At 37.5% G+C, this 27389-nt stretch overlaps 2 protein-coding genes across 3 annotated transcripts; both read right to left on the bottom strand.

Annotated features, from left to right (window-relative positions):
- Positions 1-5247: 5247 nt before the first annotated feature.
- nabp1a (nucleic acid binding protein 1a) lies at positions 5248-11383 on the bottom strand. 2 transcript variants are annotated; one of them, XM_082174922.1, is made up of 6 exons: positions 10379-11383; positions 9989-10127; positions 9614-9685; positions 6977-7061; positions 6632-6674; positions 5248-6302 (listed from the first exon to the last, which is right to left on the bottom strand). In XM_082174922.1, exons 1-6 carry the CDS (start codon positions 10470-10472, stop codon positions 6100-6102), a joined length of 636 nt encoding a protein of 211 aa, XP_082031048.1. In that variant the 5' UTR covers positions 10473-11383; the 3' UTR covers positions 5248-6099. The 2 variants fall into 2 exon arrangements, with proteins under 2 accessions (XP_082031048.1, XP_082031047.1); XM_082174921.1 differs by having other exon boundaries at positions 6614-6674; positions 10379-11372.
- A 3278-nt stretch (positions 11384-14661) lies between these two features.
- cavin2a (caveolae associated protein 2a) lies at positions 14662-26945 on the bottom strand. The gene is made up of 2 exons (XM_082174909.1): positions 26314-26945; positions 14662-16058 (listed from the first exon to the last, which is right to left on the bottom strand). Exons 1-2 carry the CDS (start codon positions 26848-26850, stop codon positions 15183-15185), a joined length of 1413 nt encoding a protein of 470 aa, XP_082031035.1. The 5' UTR covers positions 26851-26945; the 3' UTR covers positions 14662-15182.
- Positions 26946-27389: the final 444 nt, after the last annotated feature.

A 27389-nucleotide genomic window follows, 5' to 3' on the forward strand; every position in this document is an offset into this window, starting at 1 on the left:
GTCTGCCTGTTGGTCTTGTTCCTTTTGACAGTTCGCCATACAGGAAATACTTCAGAATGCGCTCATCTTCCATTCAGACAACATGGTTGTGATAGCCTTCCCAATTCACCTGCTCAGCTCAGTGTCGAGAGAGAGCGAGTCAGAGATAAGGGCCTTTCGCACCGGATAGTCCTAGGAACTTAGTTCTGTGAACTAGCCACCAGGGTGGTTCCCCGAGAACTAATGGTTCCCCTAGGTACATTTCCTGTTGCATTCGCACCACCAGTAGGAACTCATTGTGACACAACTCATTGTGACTTATTTTGACGGCGCTCAGAGTCAGAACGCCAGAGCCTGAGCAAACAGTGCTCGCATTCTTCGTGTTCATTGGGTTACGATCTGTCTAACAGTCCTGTCTAATACGTTATTAGATAGAACTGTTATACATAGAAAGTAGACCGTATGAAAAGTTATTAGCGTATGACGTGTGGTTGATGTCCAGTGTTGCTAGCTGAGCAGAAATACATAATGTTTAGCTTGGTCCCCTCAAAGTTGCGTTGGATTTTCTCCTTAGCGTAAAGGTTAAGAGGCCAATCTATCACTGTTTTCCATGTTCGTAGAGTTAGTTTCTGGAGTAAATATTTAGGCTATAATATGTCTTTACACAGCTTTTTTTTAAATGGCGGGTGCTGGTGTTTCGCGTGCGTTCGGCAAATCAGCGTACACTTATGTCACTGTAGTTCCTATAATGCTGGTTTAGACCCGACTCTGAAGTAGTATGGAATTACCTTTGTGCCAATAATAATGAACGTAACTTTTCAAGAAACTAATGCAAATATAAATTGAAACTGAAGAAAAAAAATCGTTAAACTTCGTTTTTAATACACTGCATGTTTTGCTAACTGTTTTCACATCTTTCTTTCACTGATCTGAACTTACAAATGCGCTCCCATAGTTTACATTTACACTTCTCAAGTTTTCATTTACGCTCCCTGAGTTTTCGTTCGCCATTCTCACACATATCTCTTGTAGGGGCGAGGGTAGCAGCAGTGTGTTCTCATTGGCTACTGACTTTTTGATTGACAGCTTGACCTGGAAGTGAAGATGTCAGTTTTGTGTTTACGTGTGTGGATGTAAGCGTCTGTAAGAACAGCTTTCTACTTCATTTTAATGAAAGCATAAATGAAAAGTCTGGAAGCGCATTTGTAAGTTCAGATCAGCGAAAGAAAGATATGAAAACAGTTAGCAAAACATGCAGTGTATTAAAAACGAAGTAAAAAAATTTGCCTGCGTTTTTTTAATTATTTTTTTTCAGTTTCACTGATATTTTATTCAGTTTCAATTTAGATTTGCATTAGTTTCTTGAAAAGTTACGTTCATTATTATTGGCACAAAGGTAATTCCATAATGTAGGAGCTAATTTAGTTCCTCCGAAAGGAGTTCCTAGAACTAAAATAGTTTCTAGTTCCTGCGGTGCGAACGCTCCAAAATCTGGGTACTTTCGCCAATAGTTCTAGGAACTATGAAAAGGAAAATGTTTGAATCAGGAAATACAGAATCAGAATGCGTAGTTCTTACATAAAATGTAAATCATAAAATGTCTATCAAAACCAACACATGTTGAACAATGTTCTCTAACTGAAGTTTTTCAGTTGGATTGGCGTTTATTCTCTTTAGCATGCAGTGTGAATCATTCCGATTCTTTCAGCATGTATGCTGAACATGCTGAATGAATGTTCATTCATTATGCATGTTACTGTCTCTGACAGACAGCATGTTGAAGCCACTCAGGCCACCATTTTCTCCCTCTTGTGATAAAACATTGAAAACATCAGGTAGTGTGGGTTTTCCAGGAATGGCGTGTACTCGCTGGACCTCTGCTTCTCGTGAATACCTCTGTGTATTGTGCACGTTATTTTTTGACAAACATTGATGTGATATTCAAATGATGTGGATTTAAAAACTGATGGATCATGAGGTAAGACTTTATTTCTTAGCCAGCAAATATTCAGTGAAGTGATTGATGCCCATGTTTCAGTACGGTGATGTTTTTAGTTCTAATATCCAAACCAACCAAAGTTTTTGACGGATGTGATGACGTGCGGGAGGGTTGACCTTTAATTTTTGGGAAATTATCAAACTTGCTGGAGACAGTCTAAATGCTTTTTGCATAGTTCATTATACTTATTTTATATGTATAATGTTTGTTTATTTAGTGGCTTAAATAAATTGTTACTCAGAGATTGACATGTTTGGCTTGTCAAAAATGTTACATTCAACTGTCGCAAATTAATTGACTTTTAAAAATCAAGTAGAATTTTTTTATTTATTTTTTTAACCAGGAAAAGAGTGTAATTTTGATGCACAAAGTTTTTTTATATTTGTCTCTTATAAAAAAAATATTATTTTCTTAAACCCAATAAATTATTGTAAATAATTAAAATAAATTTTTAAAACTGTTATTCCATTATTACCCCTTAGCAGATTTTGACTCAGAAACTGTGATTTTGTTAATGTTTGAAACTGAGTTAATGTTGTGATGAAAACAAAAAATTTGTTTACATTTTGGGAATAATTACGTTTTGATAAAATAGGATGAACATACTTAATTACTGTATACTATTTTTTATTTTGAGTGCATGTTTAATGGGTAATATTCAATTATGCTTACTTGCAATATTTTTTTTGTTGCTTTTGGAGCAGTTCTGTGTAAAAGATAATTAAATGATTGTAAGGGTTTTAATGCCATAATTTGGGTTTATACTGTATCTTTCCTTGTTCATCACAAGTGTGATGACATTATGTTCTGCTTAAAGGTGTATATAATTATACTAAGGTTAATTAGGCCAGTACAGTTTAACCACCCCTTGATGATGTCATTCAGAGAATTACTGATGTCAGATCTGGAACATTTAGGAGATTTAGTGTTTGAAGAAGGAACAGGAACCTTCTAGTATGACTTAAACATGCTAGATTACACATACTGTATGCATTGAATATGCATACATGAGTAACTACTGTACAAGTACAAACAGCAAAAGGAATTCTAATTTCACAAGTTCCTTACTGAGATTGACTTCAGGGATATTTTCAAGAGGAACAAGAATTTTGTTTTGAAATCATTCACACAAGTTTGTGCTTGACTGGGCTGATGATAAAGCCGAAGCACAGGTTTCCTGATCTTATCTGCTGTAACCAATGTATTCAATTTTTAAGATTCACAATTTACATAAGATAATATAGCCTCACATTATGACACAACACTATTCAATAATAATAATAATAATGGGTATAACTTGTAATCAGATATCAATGATATAATGCATTGATGTCAGTCATGTTTAAGAGGTGGACAGTAACAAAGTACATTTACTTGAGTACTGTACTTAAGTACATTTTTTGAGTATCTGTACTTTACTGGAGTATTTTTTTTTCTGGAAACTTTTTTTACTTTAACTTGAAAGACAAATATCATACTTTTTACTCCACTACAACTCTGTCAAGGTCTTTGAGTAGAAAGTACTAGGCTAACGTCACTAAGGGGATGATTTTTGGTTGCATTTTGGTTGGAAATGAAAGTCGTTTTGACGTCCGAACCAGACGTCGGATTTTTGGTTGGAAATTAAAATCGGATTGACGTCAGACCCCCGACTGATGTTGGTTTCTGACGTCAACTAGATATTAATTTTCAACCACAATACAACGTCTGTCCAACTGTCAGTCTGTCGTTGGATTCTGACGTCAACCCGATTTTCATTTTCAACGTTGGGTTTGGTCTTCTAAATGCGAATTTTGTCATTGTTTTGGAGCACACTGGCTTATAGATAACAGTAAGGCTAACATATTCATATTAAAAGCCAAAAAAACTTTTCATAGAGACTTTAAATAGGGCACTATTTGAGGGAACAACCAGTTGGGTGTCCGAAACCATTGTGGACGTTATGGAGTGCACTTGTTCAATCTTACATTCAATCCCACTACTGGAACTGTGTTCTAGAAATAAATGTGATATTGATAGCCTATAAGGGTAGGCAGGCATAAGGTACTTTAAGTAGGCTATTACATAAAACCATGCATTGACATTTACTTTTAATACTCAAGAACTTTTAAAAACAAGTAGCCTACTTACTTTTACTTCAGTACAAATCGGCCTTTACAACTTCTACTTGTAACAGAGTAATATTTGACCAGTAGTATCTCTACTGTCACTCAAGTACGGAAGTTGTGTACTTTGTCCACTTCTGGATAATGGTTTCAAGTGCACAGAAAATCTGAGCATGATCAGTACATGCTTGGATTATTTTCACATATTCATTAAACAAACTCACCTACCCACCACTACAAAATAGTGGTGTGCATTTTACATTTTAAATAATCCAGCTATTTTTCCTGACAATACTTCCCAGGCTAATCTTCATATATGCATGCAAACTAACAACAAAGACAAAACTGGTAAAACTTGGATAAAAAGCAATGCTAATAAAATATTAACTTTTAAATGATGGTATAAGACCATGCCTTAATACACTAAATCATATATTGAACAATTCGTATGAAAGGGATTCAAATGATCTGGCATACTGGATGCAAAAACACTCACTAACATACTAGCACAATGCATATACTGACATAACAGTTCTTCCAGAAAAAGAAGTTGGGTTCTTTCTCAATTGGTGGGTCGAGAGTTGTGTGTCAGCTAGAAAGGATTTGCATGCGGGCATATTTATTCTATTAATCATGAGCAGTTTCCATGTTTCTTTAATAGTACATGTTAGTAATGTGTATTTACCATGGTAACTTGTTTCAAGAAGCACAAAATGCCACTTTATTTTCACTTTGTGTTGTTTTGTATATTTTTAAATGATCAACTTTCTAACTTTATTGTATTAACAAAAATTAGTTTAGGAATGCTATTTAGTAGCCTTACCTCTACATCAGTCATTAAGTGGGACGGTACTTGTGTGTCAACTTTCTGTGGAAAATATTTGCTTTTTTTTTTTTTTTTAAACAAACTTATTTTTATAGGATATACATATATATGGTCAAATTCCAAAAAAAAGAAAAGGTGTCAGCTTGATGACCATGGAAAATGTGGGCACCATGGTCAAACCAGTTGAGAAGCACTGATTTGCACCACAAACTGGGAAAACTTTCAAATCTCCTGTCTGGGTCTAACTTGTTAGCTTTCCTTACCATGAGCATTACGCACTCCGATCATGAAATCTGCAGATAAAGCAGCTTGAAATGTTAACAGGCAAACAAGAAAACAACACTTTTGCTATTTGTATTAGCTTCTCTCATGCAGAAAATGTTAAAGAATATTAAAACTTTTAGGCTAATCAAAATACACATTTGGCTGAATAACAAGTATACCTAAATTGATATGTATTTTATATACAACATTAAATGTCTATATAGCAAAACGAACACAGTGGTGTTACAGTATATAAGAGAAGGCAGAATTGTTCAGTTTAGCCACATTGATTGCACTATATAAAAGGCAACAATCTCATTCAATGTAAATGGCACTAAAAAGATCAAGTAGAACAAATTACAACAATAACCACAGGGATCAATTTCCCAACATTTTGTTCTTCATTTATTCCTAATTAAATAATCCTAAGTGTCCAATCAAACTATCACCTTTCCTTTCACACGGTCACTTCTGGCTATTTTTTTTGGCCAAGGAGGAGGGGGGAAGAACCCATTTAGTCATCAGTCACTCTGAAGTTCTTTCCTCAATTTGCAACAGCAGTAAATAATTCCTGAATCACATGACAACGCATTCACTATAAATTAAGAGAAGAAAGTGCATCAAGTGTTCAAGTAGGGTGTATAGTTTAACAACACATTTAGGGAAAGGAAATAAATGGTGGGCCACTGAACCGGCACTTAACGGGCGAAGGGTATGCCAACCTTTAACTGTAACAAGTTGAATTCTAACCTTTTGTGATAATGATACTACGCAAATATTGGCAAAATGACAAAGCGAAAGCACAGGTGGCAAAACAGTAGCATTAAACCTCGTATCTTTTGATTGGCAGTATTGTTTTGTATTATAAGGGTGGTTTGTGGAAGGATTTTAGGGAGGAGTGGGAACAAGGAAGTGGTTTTGCAGTCTCATCTCTTTGAAGCCCTTCTTGGGTCCCTGCCATTGCTAATGGTGACTGTGGGTTTGGGGGGAGCAGGGGGTCCCCCTGCAGTTACTGGGGGTGGTCCATTGCCTGGAACACGCCCGTTTGGTCTTCCTGGAGCACCAAAGTTGGGATCCCGAGGCACAGGTGCAGCACTGTTATTGGAAAATACTGGCCCAGTACCATTTCCTGTTGAGCAAACAAATGAAACAAAAGGTGGCAGACTTAATCATATCAGAGACATACATAAGACACCATACTGAGGGACCAGAAAAAGCTATTACTTTGTGTCATTAAGCAGACACTTATCAAAAGCAACTTACAGTATGCTAACGGTAAGAACAAACAAGAACAGGATCTTAGTAACTCCCAATTTCAGAGACTGAACCTGCAACCTTTGTTAGCAGCCCAGATTCCAAACCGTTAATCTACCACTACAAAATCAGCATCCATCACCTTAGTAGGACAGATTATGTAAAGTACTAGTCATATGTGCTCACCTGTCTGCACAGGAGTACCTGCATTTTGATTCGGTGGAGAATTTCCGCGCTGTTCTTTACCCTATTGAGAGGACGAGACATAAGACACCATTGGGTTGACTTTGTGCACAACGGGAGGCTAGTTTAATGGCTTGGTATTTGAATGCGCAGAAATAAAACCAAATGTTTGCCTCAGCATAAATAAGTTCTACCTTTCAAGTTATGTTCTAAACAAAGACTTTGAAATGAGGCAGAGTGAAAAAACAAGCCAAATTTTTTTTTTACATTAAGACTGAAGCAAATTAAGACTGAAGGGAAGTATACTCATTGAGGCGTCACACTGAGGTGCCATTTTGCATAAACATGTACGTTGATTGGACTCACCGTCTTGTTATGCTGGTTAGCTTGTCCTAGCAGCTCTGGATTTGGCTCACTGAAATTAGGAACCTCAGAATACACCATACAGAACCTGTGCAAGACAATGTGCTATAAAGGCTGCTTCTATTGACATCAACATGCCACTGAAATAAAATGGATGGTCCCTTTTTTCATTTTTTTTTTTCATTTATGCATTTACTAAACGTATAAACGTTAAAAAAAGGGACCATTCATTTTACTTCAGTGGCATGTTGATGTCAATAACCCATAACTGATAATCCATATTATGCAAATATATTGTAATAATATATAAGTGACATCCAATGATATAATGGCTAACAAATGATGGCTTAAATTTAACAGTTCCCACACCTATTGAAAAGTACATTAGCTAGAATTCTTTTTGGTCAGTCATAAAATTTTACAGCAATCTCACTCACGTAGAGCAATTTCTTGACAATTAAATAATTTAGAGCCAAGCATAAAAGCCAAACTTATATCCCACTATAGACCAGGGGTGTCCAAACAAGCTCCTAGAAAGCCAATTTCCTGCAGATTTTAGCTCCAACCTGTTCAGATGCACCTACCTGGAGGTTTCTTACCTTGATAAGCTGGTTGGGTAATAAACACTACAGGAAAGTGGCCCTCCAAACAGTATTGGACATCCCTGCTATATACTTGAATGAAATGCTCAGGCTTGGAAATAGAATAATAATAATAATAATACAAATTATAAAAATCCAGATTTGACCACGAGAACCCTATCAAGTTATTTTAGGCAGTTACTGAACTAAAGCATTTAACCCTTTCATGCATGAATTATGATATCCTCAGTCAGGATTTTTTTCCTATGCGTTTTTATTGCTCTTAGGGCATGAAAAACAAGAATTGATTTTTATTTTATTTTTGTACAAATTTTTCAAAGAGATCTTCAGATGTCCACTTGAGTGGACAGCATGCGGTTATGGTTTAAACTGAAGATATACTGTATTAAATATAAGACAATAATCAAACAGATAAAGTAAGTGAATTTAACAAACTAATCAATACAATTATATCAAATCATGTGAAAACTATAAAATATATACAAAAAATATAAATGCGAAATATTGCAAAGGCTTCATACAACTTCATACAAGTTGCACTTCGCGTATCTTTGATATCAGAACATGAGGACGTGATTCCATCAGAATTTTCTACAGCCTGTCAAGGTACAACTGTGGAAACCACTCAGATGCTCCCTCCTCCAGTGTACCAGAGCATGTCAATTTAACCTTATTAGCTGATTATGTTCAAGATGGACATGCACATTTCTATCATAGCCCTCCTCTGAGAAAACCTAGCAATACGTTTTTTCAATCTCATCTGAAATGATCAGTGTTGGGGGTAACGCATTACAAGTAACATGCATAACGCATTCAGATTACTTTTTTGATGTTACAAGTAAAGTAATGTGTTACAAGTAACATGCATTACGTAATCAGATTAGTTTTTTATATGTTACGAGTAATGTATTGTAACATGCATTACATAATCAGATTACTTTTTGATCTAACAAGTAATTAACTACAAGTAATGTGCATTACCTAATCAGATTACTTTTTGATGTAACAAGTAAAGGAACGCATTACAAGTAACATGCATTACGTAATCAGATTACTTTTTGATGTTATGAGTAAAGAAACGCATTACAATAACGCGCATTACATAATCAGATTACTTTTTGATGTTATGAGTAAGGAAACGTATTACAATAACGCGCATTACATAATCAGATTACTTTTTGATGTTATGAGTAAGGAAACGTATTACAAGTAACATGCATTATGTAATCAGATTACTTTTTAATGTTATGAGTAAAGAAACGCATTACAATAACACGCATTACATAATCAGATTACTTTTTGATGTTATGAGTAAAAAAACATTACAATAACGTGCATTACGAAATCAGATTACTTTTTGATCTAGTGTCATACATTATGTAATCACATGACTTTTTTCGATGTCAATGAAAAATTACATTCTAATAATACAAATAGATTTATTTACAGTAAAAAAAAAAAGTCACTGCAGATTAAGTTTTGAAGTTTTAAGTTTCAAAAACAATATTCACATTAGAATTATGAATTGTTGCTGAAATATAGCAATTGATGCATGACGTCCACTACAGTGGACATGTGATTAATCAGAGTTTTCTCTCAATCTAAAATCAAAACTTGGAAAATTTTACTGTTATATGACTCATTAGATATTGCTTGATGCCGCAATATTTTTTTTACCTACAAGAGTCTCCTAGGATAGAAGGAATGGGTGGATATTCCGGAGCAACTTGGCATGTCTGACTGACCCTCGGCCATCTTGATGGACCAGGGTCCAATGAAGAGGCTGATGGGCAACTTTGCCATAAAAACCCGTGCAAATTCAAGAAAATGCTTTTTTAATAGCTGTCCACTGTAGTGACCACTATGCGTGAAAGGGTTAAAAAACAGAATTCATGAATCTATTCACGGATTCATGTGCCAGTACATTTCAAACCGTCACAAAAGGGCGAATAACCATGGTTATTGCCAAATGCTGATAAATCACAAAATGAGAATGGAATATGATTATATATTGTAAGAGTCTATATTTAATACTTACTCTCCTATTTTTTGTAAGTCTCCTCCTCTTCCAGTGTACAGTGTAAGGCACCCCTTCCACATTGAAGCATACCTATCCAGACACAAATAGATTTCCAAAGTTGAAACACGTCATCTGTACTTGAAACAGTTATGAGCCTTAAAACAAATGTGTACTCTGCAAGTTTTTACAGGACATAAGGAGGTTGTCAGTGACATTCATTTCACATACATCCTTGTTATACAGTCTAGCAGGATACTCAAAGCAGTTTAGATCAGTTTGAAAGAGATAGTTGCCCATTTACCGTACATTTGACTGACAGACCAATAGCCATACAGGGTTTAAAGCGTCAAAGGTCTGATTAAAACACACACACAGAGAGGATGTGTCTCGTACCCTCTCGTAAGGCGGATGATGTCCCCGGGCTGGATGAGGCTGCCCAGCTCATCCCACACAGAGATGGCGATGCTGCCGCTCTTGTCTGCCACTCTGCACGAGCGCACCTCGTGCCCGTCCTTTGTCTTCGTCACCCGACCTGCGCGTGCACAGCAAAGTTCAGTAAAATCTCAACCGTAACAAAACTACTGAAAACAGTAACACACAGACGATCGCGATACATGATGGTTGATGCGTGAAAAGTCAAAGCTACAAGAACACGGCAAAATAGACGTCGACCGCGACGTTAGACATGTTATTCAAGAATGTTAGCTGTGAGAAATTAGCTCTAACTGTTAACGTTACTTGTGCTAAAATGCTCGTGAGGGGCACAGCAGTGAATCCACTTACCGATTTCCAAAACTATAAAGACGATATTAAGGTTTTTAGATCCGGCCTTTACATCTTTAATCAAGATCACACCTTCGTTGGAGATATTCGACATTTCTGAGAGCTGTGGTGAAGGCTAGCACACCGGCTAGCGAAACCACAGCTGTGTTGGAGGATTTCTTGATCTAAAGCTAAATCTGTGCTCTGAGTGGGATGTTTTATTTGCCAAATAAACTTTATTTGGCGAATAAACTTTGTATTCAAACCCCTTTTTGGAAAGGCAGAGGTGTTTCTAGCGTAACATTTGAGGCAGTTTTTCCACACTGACAAACGAGCTAAAGGAATGAAAGTAAAAGCAGGAAATATTTCCTCATACACGGTTTAAACTAACTTACTCGTTTAAAAACACTCAATTCGTTTTCCAGACAGATATTTTAGACTTCATCCTAAACCTGGAAAAACTACGACTCAAGACTTGGCTGCTCAAAATGTCTAGCATCCAGATTCATTTACTGAGTCACTTTTTTGTTGTTGTTAGCCTACACTGTTCATTCACGACGTCAAGTTAACAAACAGCTGTTAAAATCTATGTTTTCTTCAGACATATGCCGGTTATATTGCGGGTTGCGTTTAAAACCGTGTCAGTGAGTTCAGTCACACACACTGCCGGTCAAACTGAACACCATCGCGTCTCTTCATGTCACCTTCCACTCGAAAATCATTCATCTGGCGTCTAATCGACATTTAAAATGCTAAAGCGACGAAACAGTCAATTTAAAAAAACGATTTCAGCCGAGATAACTATAACTGCCTATCTTGTACGTTATGACCAGTTCGAAACTTCCTGATGGACTTTTAAATTGTTATAATTATAGTATGTTTTCTACTTGTGACGTACTGCAATTTTACCAAGAAACAGAATAAAAAATATATACTTTCGCAAAAGAGGGGAAAATATCTATTTCACAGTGCTATCTGTCTCTCCCTCACTAACAAAGCGTCTGATCTGCGCAAGTGTGTGTTCGGTTCTTTAAATTCTACCGGATATACCATCACACTGTTTCGCGGGGGTGTTCACAGATGCGTTATTGTTGTAAAATACACACATGCGATTTTAATACACGCACATTTGTTTGAACAGACATCACAAATAATTCAGCGTATGTTGTCCAGTATCATGGATATTACACGGGAACGAAAGCTTGAGAGACCCAAGTGTTGGTTTTTACCGTGTTCTTGTTACATTGAGCTCAATCTGATTGGACACCGTGAAGAAAATGTGTCCACATGTCATGGATAGGAAATATAACCTCTCGTTCGACATTTCCTCGTACGATTGTCGACGTTGTGTAATATGATTTGATTACACGCTCCAAAATATTTCCAAAGGTATTTAGGTTGCATCATAACCTCCCTCAGTAATCCAATAGAGTGTTGGCAGTTACAATGCGTTGTTTTGCCGTATTTTAAGGGAATATATCCATGAAGAGTAGTTAAAAACGTGTTGATGTTCACATCAAATAAATGTTAAAGAGTATGTAGACAAGTACATAACATTTGCTTTGTCACAATGATCTTCTTTCGAATAGAAATTTGAAAACATAACCGGTTGACTAGCTAGTCAGATTATGATTGTTTTAGTTTACAACTACATTGTTTGCAGGGGTTTAGCAACAATTATTCACTGCAATGAATTCTCGCGTTTACACATGCAAAAAGAAAATCCGTCACGAACAGGATTCGAACCTGTGCGGGGAAACCCCATTGGATTTCGAGTCCAACGCCTTAACCTCTCGGCCACCGTGACGCGGATATTATTAGTTGTACATAAGATATAAAACCATTCTTTTAATCAAATTGCACACCTGACGATGTGTCCTACTCCTAAATAGTTTACTATCTACACCTGTATTTGGCATATATGGTTTATTAAAAATAAAAAATAAACTACCTAGACCTTTTTCATCTTGATTTAAACCTTTTTAAACAGTTTACTTACTGTCTAAAAATCTATCAAAAACTATTTATTACTACTATTAGCTCATCATGGTGAGCTTTTTATCATGGTGTGACAATAGCTATTAAAGCAAAAGTAATTATTACAGAAATGTAATGAAAAGCAGACTTACACTTGTTTTTAGTGAATTAGAATACGATTTATACGATTTTATTTTTTATTAATTTTTTTGCCAAATAGTGACCCGATTATTCACTGAGTAACGAAATAACATAACATATTCAATAACTATATTTCATTTTACGTGTTTATGTTTGATAATCGCCAAGAAGCAGATGAAGTAGTACTGACGGTATTTGGCCACACGGTGGAGACAACATCATCCATTAAATGCCTTAAAACCTTAAAAGTTCAGTTCTAAAAACCAGCTAAGGTGGCAGCTGAGAAGATAATAACAACAAGAAGAATACAGTAAATGTGGATGTTTTGTTTTCCTCCTAAACATTTCATTTGAATGAAAATCTTAGCATTATTTTTCAAATGTATTATTTAAAAGTTGACAGATTTACAGTTTACAGTTACAACCCCACCCTGTTTGCAAACGCCCTTCAGCTCCACAGTGTGATACCAATAACACCTGAATCTGCGCTATATAACCTGTGCCTTTTGTACAAAGTAATCTCTGTTAGCAAACGCCCTTCAGCTCCACAGTGTGATACCAATAAGACCTGGATCTGCGCTATATAACCTGTACCTTTTGTACAAAGTCTCTGTTAGGAAAGGAACAAGCTAACATAAAGTGTAATGTCTTCTCTTTATGGCACATTTAATCTCAAGCTACAATCTCCTCTTACATCTCCATACCCTCTTACATATTTCACACTGTCTTTGTTACCGGTTCCTCAATAATCCCTCAACTTGGATAGATATAGAGTATGCTACATGTAACCTGACTCCTCAGTCTACCTGGGAGCCAGAGAGATTTTAGACTACTTGCCAAACTCACATGTGGTTTATGTTGAAAACTAAACAGTGAAGTTTTCTGTCTATAACGACTATTCATCTTACCACATATTTCACATTTATTAAAAGAACACAGGATTTGAGACACTCAATCTCCACTGATTTGCACTTTTAAGTTGCATTAATAAATGCTTATGTTTTCTATAATGGTGTTCATTGTTGTGGACAAAATCCACAAAACTCAAACTAAGCTGGTCCTGAAGTTGTTTTATTGATGTTGAGCCTCACTGCCGTGGCGTGACGCAAAACCAGCATGAGGTGTGTGTCCGATAGAGGCCGTGAAAAGACCTGTAGGCAGCACACCTGTAGAACATGCAGGTACTCCATACCTCAGCTAACCCGTGGAAACTATAGCATCAATCCATTCCCACCTCTTCTTTTTCCAGTCAGTGGAAAGTTAACTGCAGAGAAGCAATCCATCAGAACCAGGAATGCACCTTCTTCACCTGGTGTGTGTGTGTGTGTGTATCAGAGGCTGTGCGTATACTGAATAGTTTAGTGTGAGATAGATGTGACTGTCCAGAGAAACGATTAAAAGCTTATGGTACTTGGGTGTTAGGCTTTACTTTAGAAATCAATCTGGCTGCATTTTTTTGTTTACAGGTCTGAGTACTTATTTCGTCACTGAATCATCAAAAAAATTTGAGTGTGGAGAAAATAACGTTATTACATCAGCAGTATGGAATGTTTGACAACACACAAATACTTCTGCTTCACTGTATACTTGTATTCATTAGGTTGTATGTGTGTGTGTGTGTGTGTGTGTGTGTGTGTGTGTGTGTGTGTGTGTGTGTGTGTGTGTGTGTGTGTTGTGTGTGTGTGTGTGTGCGTGTGCGTGTGTGTGTGTGCGCGTGTGTGTGTGTGTGTGTGTGTGTGTGTGTGTGTGTGTGTGTGTGTGTGTGTGTGTGCCCTTGCCGTGCACTACAGCAGTAATTGGAGAGTTGTTGGCAGTGGGCAAGGTTTCTATGGAGATGGCAGTCAATTGTGCTGGCTTCCCCCCAGAAATTTTGTAAACACGCTTCCCACCATGCCAGGACCTACTGTCAGGCCTCATAGACATCTACTTAATCAAGCCTTGAGACGGATTGCTTCTAAAAATGTAAAAAAAAAACTAAAAAAAAACTTTTTCGACATTTCACCTTTTGTAGTGTTCTGTTTTACACCTTATAAAAAGTAGTATTTGGTATAATGGTAATGATGTTTGATGGTGTTTGCAATCCTTCCACAGTATTTGCATCATAATCGCTTTGTATAAAAGCGTCAGCTAAATGAAATGAATATAATACTGTTACTGAAAAAAAAGTACTGTTTCAAAAAAACCATAATACTTCCATTATACTTTATTGTAGACAATTTAATACTAAATCTTATGTACACTGATAAAAGAGAGTCTGGACTCCAGCATAACAAAGAGCAGATTGGCACACACATTGCCTCTCCTACACAAAGACAGAAAAAAAAAGATAGAGAGTGAGAGTTCAGGCATTTCAGTTCAGTCAATTTCATGGTATTCACAGGCTCCCACAGGAAAATATAGCTATTTCGGTGTATCATTGTGGTGACAGTGGTCTGAACTGCTGTACCATTCTCTGGGCCTTTGTACACAATCTACTTGGAATGGACTTTAAATGGAATTTCCTCCTAAGAACATGCTTAATTTCTGAACTTAACACAATAGGTTATAGTTACATTATATTTGGGGTTAATTTAGGGCGATATGCTATTTAAGCAGACATGCTAACATTAAACAAGCTTGGGGACAAGATACCAGTGGCACAAGGGAGTAACTATGCTTCCCAAAGTCTCAAAAGTAGATGGAAGTCAGAGGGCTAGAAACAACTATATTTAAGAAGTTAGCTCAACAGTAGCTGCAGTTGACGGCGGAGACACGGGCACTCCTTCTGCGGGTCTTGATTCTTTCTCTTCCTCCCCTTCCTCCTTCCCATTTTCATCATTATCATCAGTGTCATCATCATCTTCTTTATCCACTTCCTCTTCTGCCAGAGTTGCAGATGGACCGTTCTCGAGATCTCCAGCCTCATCTGAAACGAACACCTCTCCATCAGCACTTCCTGGGGTGGAGGGGCTGTGGTGATCATCTCCGTTTGCTTTTTCACTTGGGGAGTGTAACTCAGCCAGGGGCAGCTCACCGTCAGGTCCCCCAATGTTGGGAAGATCCACTGGGGTGAGATTTCTGGGAGAGCTCCCAGGCTGCTGGGAGGAGTCAGCGTCTCCATTTCGTACCTTCTTGACATTGAAGGTCATTGGTGAGACACGGAAAGACGAGCTCTTGGAAGAGGAGCTCTTCGGGTGGTTGGGGATGAAGCTTTTCTTGATCTTCTCACGTTGTTCTGCAGGCACGATCTTGTTGATCTGCTTCTCGATGCTGCTTCGCGAGAAGGCCTTTTTCAAACTATCCACCTTCTTCAGACTGGAGCGCTTGAACTTGTCAGCACGAGAACGCTCTAGACGTTCGCTTCCCATGCCTGGGAAGCTCTCATCGTGCACATCCACCAGCGAATCATTGCCGCCCTCTGCGAGGGGGCTCATTGCTCCTTTTTCCTCATCGTCATCAGAGGAGAGGCTGACGGTCTGCAAGCCCTCGTCTTGAGAGCGGTCTAAATCAGGGAGTGGAGTTGGTGAAGATGGAGCGATTTCATCCTGAGAGGTGGAGGCCAGGCCATCTTTAGTGAGCAGAGTGGATGGGATTTCGTTGTCCTCCTGAAATTGGAGAAAAAGGAAATGTATTTAACAAAGACTGAAAGGTTCAGAGTGTTAATGCCTGCCTTTTAAGGTAACAGTGTAGATATTCTGTTATAGTAAATCCTACTATAACCTGAATTTGGATGTTAATAGTGTCTAGCACCATACTGTATAGTAAAGATTTGTTTCAGGTCCGCATGCACACAATATTCTTGTATCAATAAGCAAAACAAAGAGATGAGTCCGTTTGCTCTGTTGTTTTTTAAGTTATATTGTGCAATCTGCTGAAAAACCTGTTTGCGGCACAGCTAGCTATACAGAAGACATGTAGAGGCATTGTCTTGGAGTTATTCCAAAGCAATAAAAATGGCACAAGGTTTAGGTTTATTCTTTCCCCCAAATGTCTCTTAAAAAGCTTTGATTTAAAACTCTCATGTAATTCCTTTCTAAAGTCAAGATTTTGGGTATACTGTATATCTCAATATATGTTGAATGCAATAATTTTGTATCACTTCTTTGCCTAGATTTTTACTTATTGTGTGATTATGCATGTAAACAAAATATAAATATCTGTTACCTTATGCATAATGAAATATTTGCTTTAAATATTTTATCATGCAATCACTACAAAAAAACAAACAAAACAAAACACCCCCATGCCACACCTTTTTTCACACCTCTCTCTTACACACAGAGAAGAATATTATTTTAGCTCCCAAACACACCCATGCCAAATTCTTTTTCAAAAGTTGCATTCATAAAAATACAAATAAAATAAAAACATGAAAAGTCAAGATTTTTTGGTAAACTGTAACTCATGTTGAATGCAATCATTTTTATCAGTAATATTTCTTTCATATTTTGTGATTATGCATGTATTCTGAGATATATAAATATTGATACATAATGAATAGTTAAATATTCAGTCACTGAAATAATATTAATAAAAATAACAAAATATGCCAAAATATCTCTATGACCCAGACAGTGCAGAATCTTCTCTTATCTCCCTCTCTCCCCTCACACTCGCAGACCCCAGACACATACCTCAGACACGGCTGCAGAGGTTTACAGAGGTTATGCTTCACGCTTAAGCAGTAAATTGAAGATCTGACCCTCAGGGAAGGGCGGATCAACAACACAAATGGAGCTTTTGCACACTCACCTGCTCCCTCCTAAGGGCACTAGGCACACTCCCAGTAATTTAGAGCATGCACTGTCCAAGCTCTAAACATCTAAATGACAGATTTGTTATTGTATGCCAGTATTTCAGTTTGAAACTGCAAATGCAAGTATGCCTAAACAGATCAGATGCCAATGTCCCTATCTAGGAATTTTTTAATTTTTTTTTAAGCACTCATTCACTGTATGCTCTTTTCAAGCTAGGGTAAACAGTTTTATAGAGTCTATAGAAAGCATTAGATCCCACCCTCCCTTCAGAACTCTCTACAAAGCCACGCTTCCTCTAATACACAAGCACAGCCTGAGCAGAGTCTGCAAAGTGTCTTGAGACGGCATTAAATTACCTCATGTCTCAAAGCACATAACATTACAATAATAATCAGCATAAGTAACAACATACAGAGCTCTGAACGTGATTTCACCAAGTAAAACATGTTCCTGCAATCAACCAATCAAATCTGAGGGACAAGTTTACTGTTATGTCAAGTTTAGGCTTAAAACCAGGGTTAGGTGCTTCTACATCAGTGTTATTCATCCATCATTTCCCTCTGATTTTAGGGATAATTATGGGTTAGGTTTAGGGGTAGGGATATATATATATATATATATATATATATATATACACATACACACACATTGTTTATATATACAGTATATTCTACATACACTGTATACACATCTTTTAATATTTAGACCACTTCTATTATTAATTGCTATTAGGATATGAAGAGTTTTTCAACCAGTATATCAAAAAGTGTATCTGAAAAGCATTGCCTATACTAGCTTTCATTAATTCAAAAGAACTGCAAAATCACACGTCCCTTTAACTTGTAATAAAGAAGCAACATAACAGACATTGGGAGCTCCCGGTTGTTGAACATGCACTGTATTATAATGCAGGATAAAATGGATGACATCATAATGTAAAGAAAACCTGATCCTCGTGCCTTGTCTGTGTGCACAAAACTCTGTGCCATTATCAAGAAGTTGGTTTACAAATTCCAGCGAAGGCATGCAACTCCCACTTTTTACATTTAAATAAATAATCCCAATGTATTTCTTGATTAATACGAGAAGAGACGTTTCCAAAAGTGTGGCAAATGTTGTTGTTTTTTTCGTTTTTTTTTTTTGTCAAAAAAAAAAAAAAAAAAAAACTGTCTAAAGGGATGGAACTTGTGCTCATCTTTTTTAACATTTCACCTTTGAATACCCAGTATCACCCGAGGGCAGAGATCCAGTCAAGACCAGTGTTGACTCTGGGCAAACCAGTTTCTTCAAGAGCTACATGGAAACCAGAGCTGGGAGTTGGCTGTGTTCGGTTAGTTCTGTAAAAGTATCAGCTTTTAAATTGTGATTACCTGGTAATGTCTACATTTGTATTCTATTTCATAATTAATAATAGAGTGAAACTTAGGCAACACCTTCATATTATATTTTCAGCCAACCATATAAGAATGGTAATTTACCAAGAAACTACACAGATGAGATTTAGGGATTTAGGAAAAAAAAACGTTGAATTCTGTAAAATGATTCCCTATTGAAATATGTTGATTCAGCTCAAATCTAATTAGTTTGTACCTTGAGGGTCTTGTCAGATGAAAAGTGCACACATGAAATATATCTCTATAAGCTTGGGAAATATCACACAGTAGTAGGTCGACCCCAATTTGATGGCTTTATTAAAAGAGTCTGAACAGTAACAGTGTCATATAACGTCTAGTAAAACTAACATATATCAATAAAATGATGCATATTTTACAAAATCCTTTGGGAATGACTTCATGCAACAGTATACCTTTCTCCATACGTTCACATTTTGATTACAAGCTGAAAACCAAAGCAGGGACTCTCTGTTTGGTTGGTTTCACCCTTCATTTATCATCTGCATTCTTTGAAGCTGTTTAAGTCTTTCTGATTCCGCTCTGTATCCACCTTTCTTAACATGTGTTTCTCAGCCCTTGTAACAGAGTGATAAATCAAGACATTTGCCATTCAGATTTTGACCTTTATCTAAATACACAATGGCTTGTGGAGGCTCAGAGGAAGAGAAAGAGGAGGAGACTGAAGAAAACTTTTGAAAACATTGTGTCACATGCTGATACCCCTGGTCTAGTGTGTGTAATGGGAGCCTGGATAATTAATGCACCCCGCTGGAGGCCTCTGGACTTTTTGGAGTGGAAACATCGAAAGAGATGAGAGAGACTGGTGTGTGTGTGTGTGTGTGTGTGTGTGTGTGTGTGTGTGTGTGTGTGTGTGTGTGTGTGTGTGTGTGTCTCGATCAGGCTCTTACGTCCTGAACAGACAACACAAGGGCAGCGGAAAGCATAGGAAAGAAACACAGGAAAGACAAATATAAGAACAATAGAGGATGATACTATAAAAAAATAAATAAAAAAAAGCACAAAGGAAGGATGTGTCACTGTTAGATGTTAGCAGTATCGCATTTGTTCTTACCAAGTGAAAGTGGCTGTCAAAGACTGTCACTACAGAGTACAATACAATACTCAATACAAAAATACAAAAACTTCTAGCAGATTATAGAAGCCGATTAGCAGTGTTATTTTAGAATTATTCATATACTAGTATTTATTATTTTATTAGCTTTTATTTTTATTTTTTATTTTAAATTTAGAATAACTTTAAGTAATTTAATTTAGTTTTCATTTATTGTTTTGATTTGATTCATTTCCAGTTCAGTTTTAGTGCTTAAACCTAAATGTATTTTAGTAAGCTACCAAAGCAACATTTATAATTTTACTGTAGTTTAGTTAGGTTTTTTGTCTAATACTTATTTCAGCTTTATTTTAGTTAACAAAAAAAGGGGTTGTAAAAGTATTTTTAGTATTAGTTAATGATAATAAGCCTAAATTATAGTCCTCACATTAAAAACAAAATGTAGGAAAAACTGGAGAAAAACAAATAAAAAAACACACACAAAATAAATCAACAAAGGCACAGAACAAAAGGCAAAGTCTTCGTACATTGTCTTCTCATTCTGGGTAAATTATTCTGCAACTGTCCATTCCTATGCAAATCTGACTCATAAAAAGTCTACACCATCTGCACAAGTTTTGATTGTTGGTAAATGAATGTCTAATTATGAATATCATGACTGACTATCATGTCTGAAACCGTTTTCTCTAATTTAACCCTATTCAAATTAATTATAAAACATGTTTATAAGTTTCTGAAAACATAAAACACATGACTTACAGACCATATGTGATGGCCCATTAAACGCACACACACACACACACACACACACACACACACACACACACGCACACACGCACGCACGCACGCTCACACACACACAAACCAGACAAAAATGTGCTCGCTCATCCGTTACCTGTTTATGATGTGTGGAAGAAGTTCAGGGAATCTTTGGCCTCGCTCCAGATGGAGAGAATAAGTATAAAGCAACAGCCAACTGGCTTGAACACACAGTTCAGTGAGATGCTGGGCAAAGCAATATGCTATCAAAGCCTCCGATCTGCGGCATTGTGGTAAAAACTATGGGAAAGTGATACTTAAATGGCCATCTGTGGACTTTTGACCGTCTTTTACTGAATTAGCAGAGGTTTACTGCCCTGCAGAAATGAAGATATATTTGTTTTATATAAAATCAAATTCTGAATTATTATGTCCTAAGAACTAAGCTATCTAAGAAGGGGTCTGATTGCATCTCATTCTCTCTCTCAGGTTCATATTAAGAAAGCTTCATTGTCTCTGTCTGTCTGGCCGCTTGAATTAATCACATGATTAGTCATGCTCCTTGAAGTATCATTTTTCTAATTAGACTGTATTTATTTGAGCGAGTCTAATAACACCTGCAGAATGAGTGTGTCTGGATCATTTCATCTTCACAGGGCTTGACTTTTCAGATCTCACCTCACCCTTGATGCATTTTTTCTTTAAAAAGTAAGTTTGGGCGGGGCATAACAAAGAGCTTGTCCATTAAAAAAATAAATAAATAGCCAATAGGCTTTAATTATATTAAGCAGTGAACCATTGCTATACTTTCTAGTCGGTTACAGGTGGTGTTTACATTCAGCGGGTGGGGCATTCTTAATCCTTAGAACATTTGATTGGACAAAAATCTGTGTTGTTCAGGATGAGTCATACTGCACTCAACTGTGATCCCTTGGAAACATTACTGAGCTGGGTGCAGGAGGAATCGTGGCTAGGAGGCAGAAAAGTGCATGAGCACACTTCAGCTCCACCGCACTAAAGTGAAAAGGTGAATCATTATAATTGTTCGTTTATCCTTGCATATTTGAATAGAATAAAAATAAAGCAATTAAGTAAGGCACAGTCAGTCGGTCATCATTACAAAATAAACCCTGACTTGGTGTTTGTAGGCCGGACATTATCTTTGGAGTGATACGAGAAACGTGAAACTAGCAAAGAATAGGTGGTTGCTGGGGCAACAGTCAAATATACAGTTTGGCTGTCATTATTCAAACATATTTGACTGCAGAATGCTGCGATTGACCAATCAGAATCATGTATTTCAGAACGTTGTAATAAACAAACAGTATGTGTGTGCTTATGTTGGTTCAGAGATAAAGGGAGAAGTCAAGTTGTCAAACCAGAAATCCAGCACAGGGTTGAAACATGCCTGAGTCTCTCTCTCTCTCTCTCTCTCTCTCTCTCTCTCTCTCTCATACATCAGTATGTTTTCCATTGTTCTCGTCCAGTTCAATCTATTTGTTCTGCTCCTCTGCCGTTTCCTCCCTCATCACAATCTCTAGCTGGCCTTGAAGCTGTCAAGTTTTTCTTTCTTTCTTTCTTTCTTTCTTTCTTTCTTTCTTTCTTTCTTTCTTTCTTTCTTTCTTTCTTTCTTTCTTTCTTTCTTTCTTTCTTTCTTTCTTTCTTTCTTTCTTTCTTTCTTTCTTCCTCTAACTCAGATTTGCTTTAAGGTGAATCTCTGTTGGTTGAGGGTGGAGCTCTGGTAATGGGACAGGAATCATAATGAAAGGCAGCCTAGGAAAACAACAATTGTATGCCAACCTGATCTTTTTTTTTTTTTTTATCTTTTTTTTTTTCATAAAATATTATATTGCAACCTGAATCAGTATACTCTCAGATTAAAATAGCCAGAACAAATCTCTGAAATGCACCGACCGCAATAAGCAAACACATTTTCTCTCAGTGTCAGAGAACATAATTATAGATGAGATCAGATCAACACAATCAAATTCAGATGAATGCTCTTTGTTGTGTGCTGTGCTGTGTGCATCCGCTGCATGAAATGGATACAAATCTTTAAGGAAATCATGCTTTTGATTGATGAAAGAATGTGTTTTGTTGTATAACCAAGTGTTATTGTGCATAATTATCAGACTGAATGTGTTTTGATCATCAGAATCTGCTTTGTCGCTATAAAAAGCTCTTTCTTGTTATGGGAGGGCCTGTAAACACTGGCTATCGGGTTGTTTCCCTTCTCCCACACTGAAAGACTGTCACTTTCCCACAATTCACATTTGCACACTCATATTTGTTTTACCTTTCATTGAAGATCCTGATCTTGTGGATTAAACATCTATGTTATGCGCAATTAAACAAATGCCGATGGATTGCCTTGGTCAATCATACGTGGCATTGCTTGGATCTCAAGCAGACTTACATCATCCTAGGCGTTCTGTGGCACCTCTGGGCCAAAATAAACCCTAACAATATTCAACAGGATTTCAGAGGGTGAACTAATGAGGGGAATCGGAGTGACTACAAAGGTGTAAAAAATGACAGTTGTCAAACGGTTTTGTGAACGCCCACTGTAGAAACATCTCAGCCAAATCTTTCCTTCCTTCAAAAACATAAAAGCAATAAAACATGTTTTATAACTGTCCATAAAATCCTCATGTTTGCCATCAGTCATGCAGCTTGCCAAACTTTGCTTGCCTTGGTAAAGACGTTGAAGGTGCATGTTATCCCTTATAAGTATAGAAAGAGTTCTTCTTCTAGAAGTCATGGAAAACACACATTCATAACTGATATTTATATCTTATATTAATACAAAAAAACAAAAGTTCTCAGCAGTTGTCTAGATTATTGCCGTGAACACATTTTATGATCCTTTCACAAGAACTGGCAACCACAAACACAAAAAGGCTGTAGTTGCTTCAGTGAAGAGCTTCAGCACGTAGAACCACATTTTTCAAGATTCAACACTCACGTATTCCTGAGAACACAGAAAGAGCAGTGATGCATTAAACATAAGCAAACAGAGCTTTAAATGGGCAGTAATTACTGCAGATCATTAGTGCTTGTTAATGGAAACGAGGTAGTTGACCGGACTTTCTCTCCCACACACATGCATTTTCAGTGCCAAACTCAGTGTGTTTACTGCAGTTCTTTCTTTCTTTCGGAGGGCCCTTGTGTGTTCAAACCACACCTTCCATCTCCAAATGCCTTTACACAGCGCACAGAACATTTATAATTACCACACAGGCAGGGTGAGCCTCGTCAAGATGCCAAAAAATTAAACAAAACAAGCAAATGCGCAACCAAAGAGCAACAGTGCTCTTCCAAAGCAAACTTCTGAGACAGTACGGTTCCCCCACGTGTTTGTATTCTGTGTTTACTTTCAATAGAGTGTAAAAGGGGTGGTCGCTCCACAGAACAATACACCATTGTTTTAATGGCCTATACGGTATACGGACATGCACATCACTTTCCATTAACAAAAACAGAAAACAAAAAGAGAAACGTCTTGATTTAAAAGAGTCAGAGAATGAAAGATCATCATCACGTCATATTTGTCTTGACACATGTGCAACAAATGTGAAACATCACCTGCTATAATGCCAAACATGTGTCAATGTCCCAAACAATAAGGGAAAGTACATGCCTGTGCTGTTCTGTTCTGTCACTCTTTGAGGCATTTTACCACATGGGAAAGTGTGTTTTGACCAAAAATACTCCAGAGCTAAAGTCAGGTGAATTAAGTAAAAAAGGTAATTGTGAGATAAAGTTTAAGATAAGAAAGTTGCATTTATCTTTATCAAAAATGCAGTAAAAACAGTAAAATATTGTGAAATATTATTACAATTTAAGATTGTTTTCTATATTAATATATTTTAAAATGTTAATTTATTCCTGTGATGGCAAAGCTGGATTTTCAGCTTCATTCCTCCAGTCTTCAGTGTCACGTGATCCTTCAGAAATCACTCTAAAATGCTGATTTATTGCTCAAGAAACATTTTAATACTGCTTATTATTTTTGTGGTAACCGTGATACAGTTTTTCAGGATTATTTTATGAATAAAAAGTTCAAAAGAACAGCATTTATTTTAAAATAGATATACTTTATTACAACTCCCTTTACTGTAATCTTTGATCAATTTAATGTCTCCTTGCTAAATAGAAGTATTAATTTCAATATAAAGAATAAAAAAAATCATTGTAGTGTATTTCAGTACACTCAAACAAACAACTACTGTACAACAGAAGTGCTAGTCCAGTGAATGTGTGCGTGTGTCTTGCAAAGCTCTTCTTTTCATCTTCCAACACATTCCCAAAGTAGATATTACAATCTCCTGCAGCAAACTTTCTGCAAGCCTGCACTCATGCCAAAGTGTTTTAACAGGCTGAATACAGGCTGATTATCACTTTAGAAAATCACCTGCTGCCAGCGATCGCAAAGGGAACGGTTAAGACTTGGGATCAACCATTAGTCACACTGTTTAGCCTCATGGGCTTCCTCTCTGACAGCTGGATTATTCAAGAGCTTATTAAAAGAAATATCCTAAAAAGTTCCTGTTTTCCTTAATCATTTTTGAATTAGCATGCTAAGTCTAAAAATCTGTTCACCTCAGTGTTTTGTCCAAAAAATAAAACCATTTTACGTTTGACATTTTATGCTTCATAAATGATCAGGTGTTGACACGATGGATCAGGATATTAGTCTCAAAGGAGCTAGATAAAAGTATGTGCTTTCATATCTATTGAGGTTCAAACATTAGCTTTGACATTCAGCTCATTCTGCTATTGAATAACATTAGCCTCAGGAAAACTGATTCCCAGAAATCATTTTGAAAAGCAGACCTCAAACACCCCTAAGAAATGCCTCTACCTGCTTCTACAAGTTAAAGATCACTGTCCCAGCATGTAAAGCTGCATGTGGCTCGCTCCAGGGCAATCAGATAAGAACTACTATTCTAAAAGCATGAGCCCCACGCAGTTGCTTAAATCAACACGACGCACCCTTTACATTAACCAACCAGCATAAAGTATAATAGCACTTCCTGAGTGTGTAAAATTGCATTACCTGAACACACAAAACACCTCACCAAAAGATTAGAGCAAAGTAGCAAACTAAAGCACAGGTCATGAGGCTGGTTTAGCCAGAAGACTTTATAATCTCAGTTTGTTTTACAGTTATTTGTAAGGCGAGGCTTTTTACAAATGAACCTATTGTAAACAAAGTGACCTTTGAGCTTAATGGTAATGGTTGATGAAGAATGTGAGAGTTTTACAGGAAGCTCAAGATCAGCTACTGACAACTCTCATTCACATGCATACTGTAACATTACACATTTTTAAAATGCTCACACACAAATGCACATATTACCATTCCTCTGCAATCTGCACAAACTTCAAACATTTCATCCCAGCTGCAGTCACAGGAAGAATTCCCATGCACTTAAGTTTCATTCATGATAGACTACTGCACACGTGTCCTTTTCCTGTCACACACAACTAAATCCCCAAGAAAACACTGAAATCTAACTTTCTTTACAATTATTGTGTGGACCCCCTTGCAAACTGTCTAAAGGATCGAAAATTTACGTGAAGTTTAACTTAAAAAAATGCACAATTCTTAGAAAGTATGTGTTAATGTATAACTTTATAGCTTTAAAATGTATTATGATAAACAACTACTATTAGTTGTTTAACTTATAAGTTTTAACTATACAACTTATAAGTTTTCCTCAGGTGTACACAAACCTCATTCAGACTATATTCTCTCTCTCTCTCGCTCAAGCCTAAAAAGCCCCACTTATTTAGATTATTTTTGTCTTTAAAGGTTCCTCAAGTGTATAAAAACCTCATTCAGACACATTTTAAAGTTTCTCATTCTGCTCACCTGAAAGATGACCACCTTAAAGTGGTTCCTCTTCAGTAGATGGGCGTGGTTGGCCTCCAGACGCTTCACCTGGCCACTCTGTTTATCCAGGCGCTCCCTCACCTCCTTCACGTTGTTACCAGTCTTGCGCGAGCGCTCCAGCAGCTTTGCCACGCTGTTGGCCGTAGACGCGTGGCTCTTGGTAAGCCGGGTCACGTCCCCCTGCACCACCCTGACAGCCCCCTCCAGCTCGGCCTGCTTCTTCTCCATCCTCCGCTGGTTATCCTGCACCGCCTCGATCATCACCACCAGCTTGTCGAGCAGAGCCACCACCGTGATGGCGCTGACCTGGCTGCCAGGGGCCGTGGGGCTGGTGGGGGACTTGGGGCCCAGACGGGAAAGGGTGTTGACAGGGGAGGAGGGCACCGGGCTGTGGCTGAAGCTCGGAACGAGGAGATCTTGAGCATCCTGAGCATCCGGAGCTGGTGGCGTCGGGGTGCTTTCCTCCCTGGGTAAGGTGGCTGTGCTTCGCTCTGCGTGAGAGGAGTCTTCACCCATCCTGGAGTCAAAGCTGATGGTTTTGAATGGTGTGGTTAGATTGACTCTCACAGACACTCTCCTGCCTTCTGTGCCTCTCTAAAAACAACATTCCCAACACTCCACTTAAAACTTCTCACACACCCAGGGGAGGGGCCTGCCTGGTTGCTGTGGTAGTTAGCCCAGCCCATCAGAGTAATGCGAGTAAAGAGTGTCAGTGTGAAAGTGTCCCATTGCATGTGTGTATTTTTCCTCAGTGCAATTTCAGTATTGTTTGATCAGCTTGAATTTGCAGTCAGTAATGTTTTTTATAGTGTAGTGAGGCATTTTTGGACAACACTAGCTACAGGAGTGTTTGTGTGAATGAATGTGGGTGTATCTGTTTCTGTTTACATGCACCTGAATTGAATCCCTCTGTCTCTTCATTTCTTCATGAATCTCTGCTGGTGTTTTGTCTAAGCTGTCCGGCAGACTGGGGGAAATGTCACATGGGGAGATATGGAAATCAGTGTTTGGGCAGTGAACTCAGTTAATCTGTGGCCATGGCACCATCTCTCATA

The sequence above is a fragment of the Leuciscus leuciscus genome, assembly GCF_965113295.1.
Source record: "Leuciscus leuciscus genome assembly, chromosome: 7".
NCBI classification, from domain to species: Eukaryota; Metazoa; Chordata; class Actinopteri; order Cypriniformes; family Leuciscidae; genus Leuciscus; species Leuciscus leuciscus.

Bases quoted from the DNA above. Each gene is read 5' to 3' on its own strand.
- cavin2a (XM_082174909.1), bottom strand. From the start codon at position 26,850: ATGGGTGAAGACTCCTCTCACGCAGAGCGAAGCACAGCCACCTTACCC. The intron at 16,059-26,313 runs GTGAGCAGAATG...CTCCAATTTCAG, and splicing joins TTAAGGTGGTCATCTTTCAG to GAGGACAACGAAATCCCATC.
- nabp1a (XM_082174921.1), bottom strand. From the start codon at position 10,472: ATGTCGAATATCTCCAACGAAGGTGTGATCTTGATTAAAGATGTAAAG. The intron at 10,128-10,378 runs GTAAGTGGATTC...GTGCACGCGCAG, and splicing joins CTTTATAGTTTTGGAAATCG to GTCGGGTGACGAAGACAAAG. The intron at 9,686-9,988 runs GTACGAGACACA...GTGTCTGGATAG, and splicing joins ATCATCCGCCTTACGAGAGG to GTATGCTTCAATGTGGAAGG.